Source organism: Olea europaea, chromosome 11, assembly GCF_002742605.1.
Source record: "Olea europaea var. sylvestris chromosome 11, O_europaea_v1, whole genome shotgun sequence".
Lineage (NCBI taxonomy): Eukaryota > Viridiplantae > Streptophyta > Magnoliopsida > Lamiales > Oleaceae > Olea > Olea europaea.
The window spans coordinates 32697931-32701738 of record NC_036247.1 but is presented as its reverse complement, the minus strand read 5'-3'; the positions used below and the strand labels follow the sequence as shown (position 1 = coordinate 32701738).

The window sequence follows — 3808 nt, the reverse complement described above, 5'->3', positions numbered from 1 at the left end:
TATATATATATATATATATATATTTACTCAATTCAAGATGGATATCCTTGAAATGTGGGAGTGTTTCAAATAAATACATCTTATATTTTATTATTCTTACTTAGAAAAATTGACTTTGGAAAGTCCTAAAAATTTGTGGATCTGCAGGTGAATACAAAAGCTGAACGGATGTATCTGTTCGAATGTGTTACTAAAAATCAATTTTTGAATTTCGTATGTTTAGGTTATTATAATTAAATGTGTGATATTAATATTCTTAGATGACATGTAGATGAGCAAGCAGAGAATAGGAGCTATGCAAATTGATGTTATCAAATTATTGTCCAAAAGGGACATGAAATAAATTATAATCCATGATGGACATAAATAAATCGTCAAAATTAAGGAAGTCACTTTCGGGAGTAACACAACCTTTGTGATTAGAGATCCCATGAAAAATGTTCGATGTGGTAGAACTCATACTACGTGACTTGTAATAGCACTATTTTATTTGTGTTCATCCTTATAGTGATAGTGTTAATAATAATGTGATATTAGGAAGAGTTTAACCTTGAATGAGCATCGAGGTTAGAATTCTCGCGAGGTGTGGGTTGCACACACCTTTGGAAGACTCACCTATGTAAGAGTTGCCATGTGACCATGATTATGGGATTGGATTATTCCTTAGAAATTCTTGCTAGAATCAAGATTAGAGCACATAGTCATAATAACGCTACCCATTATGAACTTGAGTCTAAATCAATATTGTGTATAGAATAATTGAAGTTTGGCTAAATTGACCTAATTCAAGGCATAGTCCATTATGGTTCTCTCGAATGGAAATTGTTATCACTAAGTAAAGTTCAAGCGTAAAAGATACCTACATTTATTACACAGTATAATTGTTGCCACTATCATATATATTTATTTATTTTGAAAGTTTAAAACTCGTGGAGATTGTTGTAACATTTTTTTTAAAAAGTTTTAAATTTTCAGAACAAATAATAATTTTCAGTTTTGATTTTTAATGTTAGCTTTAATACAAAATCAAATCTCATAATTTAGATTGTAAATTATACATAAATATGATTTATTTTAATGAATGTGTATAGTGTTGAAAATACCCACACGACAACATGATTTTAGAATAGTGTTCTTAACGTGACTCTCTAAGGCTTGCATTTCTAACTCTTCTCTTCTTATGTTTATATTATTGTTGAATTATGTTCATGTTATTTAATTGATTATGTTAAATGATGAATATCTACACACAAATCACCCAATTTTTCCAACATGTTTGCATCTCAAATAACTATTTTCCTTCTTGGTACAAGTTTGAGCATTGAAACTAGTGAATTTAGGAGGAGAAAATCATAATTAGGTGAGAGGATTTGTTTATTCGATTTTTATCATCAGCACTCTCAATTACACATAATATTTTATTTGTAATTAAATTTTCTTAGAGATGCTACAACACTTATGTCATGTGGTTAGTTGAAGAATGTACAAAATATTTCATGGACTATTGACTCGTGCAATAAAAGGTCAGTTATCTTCTTCGTTACATTTGCCCTCAATTTCCAGGGACAATAACATACAGACATTTCAAACGCAGGTAAACATAAATTCTTTCAATCAATACAGAGAATTTTTATCTTCTTGATCCTCTAGAACTTTGGTACTTCATTCTGTAAAAATCAAACCGAACCAGATTCTTAACCGCAAAAATGGGTCATATGATATTCTTAAAAAGATTACAAATGCAGGCCAGTACATATAAAATGATCTTAAAAAACAAAATTTTACATTTGGTTTATTGAAGACAATGTTTCACATAATTAAGGAAAATTATCATAGAAACAAGTCACAAATACAAGATAGCTATCCAACTTTAAAATGCACTAAAATTTGCAAGCAAGATTCAAGAAAAAAAGGTGAACTTCTTTTCACTTAATTTTTCCACCTATAATCTTACCCTAGCCTATGATTCTTTGGCCACCCAGTATTCTTCGCCTTTTCGAACTTCCCCCGGATCCATAACTCGAATGTAGGACTAGATTTTTCAACGCATCTTTCAAAAGCACAACAGATTCGTCAGTCTGTTCTTTATCACCAGCCATTACTATCACATTTCTGATTCTTCCTCCCAACGTTACAATTTCTGCCCTCAAAGGACTCAAATGCAACGACTTCAGTACCTCGATAAGATCAGGTAGGAGGTTGATTCGGTCTTCACAGCAAAGGGAAGCCTGGATTAGTGATTTTCTATCAGCAGAACTATGTTCATTTTGGATAACTGTGATTTCATCAGTCTCAGAAGGTAATGTTTGATCAAATTGCATTATTTCTGATGTCTGCTGCTTCAATTCTCTCAATCGTTCAACCACCTTAGCAAGAAGTGTAGCTTTATCTGTCTGTAATGATTTATTAAAAAATTAATAGGAATCTACAATTAAAAATAGCCAATTTAGAACTATAACTATAATACAAATTCTATATCAATTATACAACTATTGAAATCTGATTAGTGGATAAATAATATGTGAAAAGCTGTGAAAAATGAAACAAGTTTCCAACTAAACCCAGAAATAGTATGAACCCTAGTGATAAAGAATCAGAACTTTTGATTCTTTATATCTTTTTCTGGTTAATATCATCACGAGCATATTTTGAATTTTCAAAAGACGCCATGATATCTCAGCATATGATAGAGAGGGAGGTGCTTGGTGGGGTTGAAGCCATGTGGTGACATTTGAGTTTTCGTCACGAAAACACATCTTTACTTGCAAGCAGTTAGAATTATAACACATCTTCTAAAGATAAAAAATTCTGTTAAAACTTGAAGTAAACCTATGTTTTTCCTTCCCCAAGATTAAAGTCTTAAACTTACTTTAGAATTGCAAAGAAGAATGGTCTTAAGCCTTTCCAGATGAGAGTTGATTCTCTCTCTACGTTTCCTCTCAGCTTCTTTATGATTCTCAGATGCAGTAAGAGCTCGTGACGCTTCAGCTTCAGGAGCATGCATAAGTTCCCGCACCTCCATCGGGTAAAAATACGAACTACAGTAACTCTCCATTGCCGGAAATCCGTACACGAAGCAATTTCCCGCTGGAACTTGATGAAAAGCTGAAGTTTCTGGCGAATTCTTTGGTTGCATGCTGTGGACAGATATCAGTCACAGAAAACTTTCGGTGGTGGGATAGTAAGTTTAGGTTTGGTGCGGCTTTTTCTATTATTTCTTTCATTCTTTTTGGTCGTTTTCGTTGCATTTTTTATTAAGGATTGTTTGGATTATGGTCACGCGTGTATTACTTTTATTTTCATCTTCTTGCTGCCAGAAAGGAACTTCACTTTTTTTTTACCTTTCCTTTTTGTTTTGCACAGAGCACCTAAATTTTTTTTTCTGCTTGACCCAAAAAAAGGGGGGTAAGAAAAAGAAAATTATTTATTTTAATAATGATTAATTGAAGAATTTACTTTTGACAATAAAGAAAAAAGGGTTGATCGCCTAATTGGGACCTCGTAACTTTTCTGCTGAAGCCAAGCTAGTTCGGAATGCACGTATCTAATTACTTATCAAGACATCTATTAATATTCGATAAAATTGAGAATGGAAGATAAATTTTTTTACGTATCAAACAATTATTATTTTCAACAAAAACAATGAATAGAAGGGTTATGTAAGTGTAATGATCATAGATTTTTCCCTACAAGCTCATTTTCTCAGGATATTCCGTGCATAATTGCATTAAGTACTATACTATCACATGAAGATAGGGCTCCAACATGAATTTCTTTTGCATTCCCAGTTACTAGAACTCAAAAGACC

General features: G+C 32.2%; 1 protein-coding gene across 1 annotated transcript; it reads right to left on the bottom strand.

Moving 5' to 3' along the window:
* Window positions 1–1733: 1733 nt before the first annotated feature.
* Window positions 1734–3225, bottom strand: LOC111404982 (transcription factor bHLH106-like). Its single transcript, XM_023033701.1, has 2 exons — window positions 2870–3225; window positions 1734–2393 (listed from the first exon to the last, which is right to left on the bottom strand). Exons 1-2 carry the CDS (start codon window positions 3134–3136, stop codon window positions 1956–1958), a joined length of 705 nt encoding a protein of 234 aa, XP_022889469.1. The 5' UTR covers window positions 3137–3225; the 3' UTR covers window positions 1734–1955.
* Window positions 3226–3808: the final 583 nt, after the last annotated feature.

Excerpts from the sequence above, each read along its gene's own strand:
- LOC111404982 (XM_023033701.1), bottom strand. The coding sequence starts at position 3,136 with ATGCAACCAAAGAATTCGCCAGAAACTTCAGCTTTTCATCAAGTTCCA. Across the intron at positions 2,394-2,869 it reads TTCTTCTTTGCAATTCTAAA|ACAGATAAAGCTACACTTCT; the intron begins GTAAGTTTAAGA and ends AAATCATTACAG.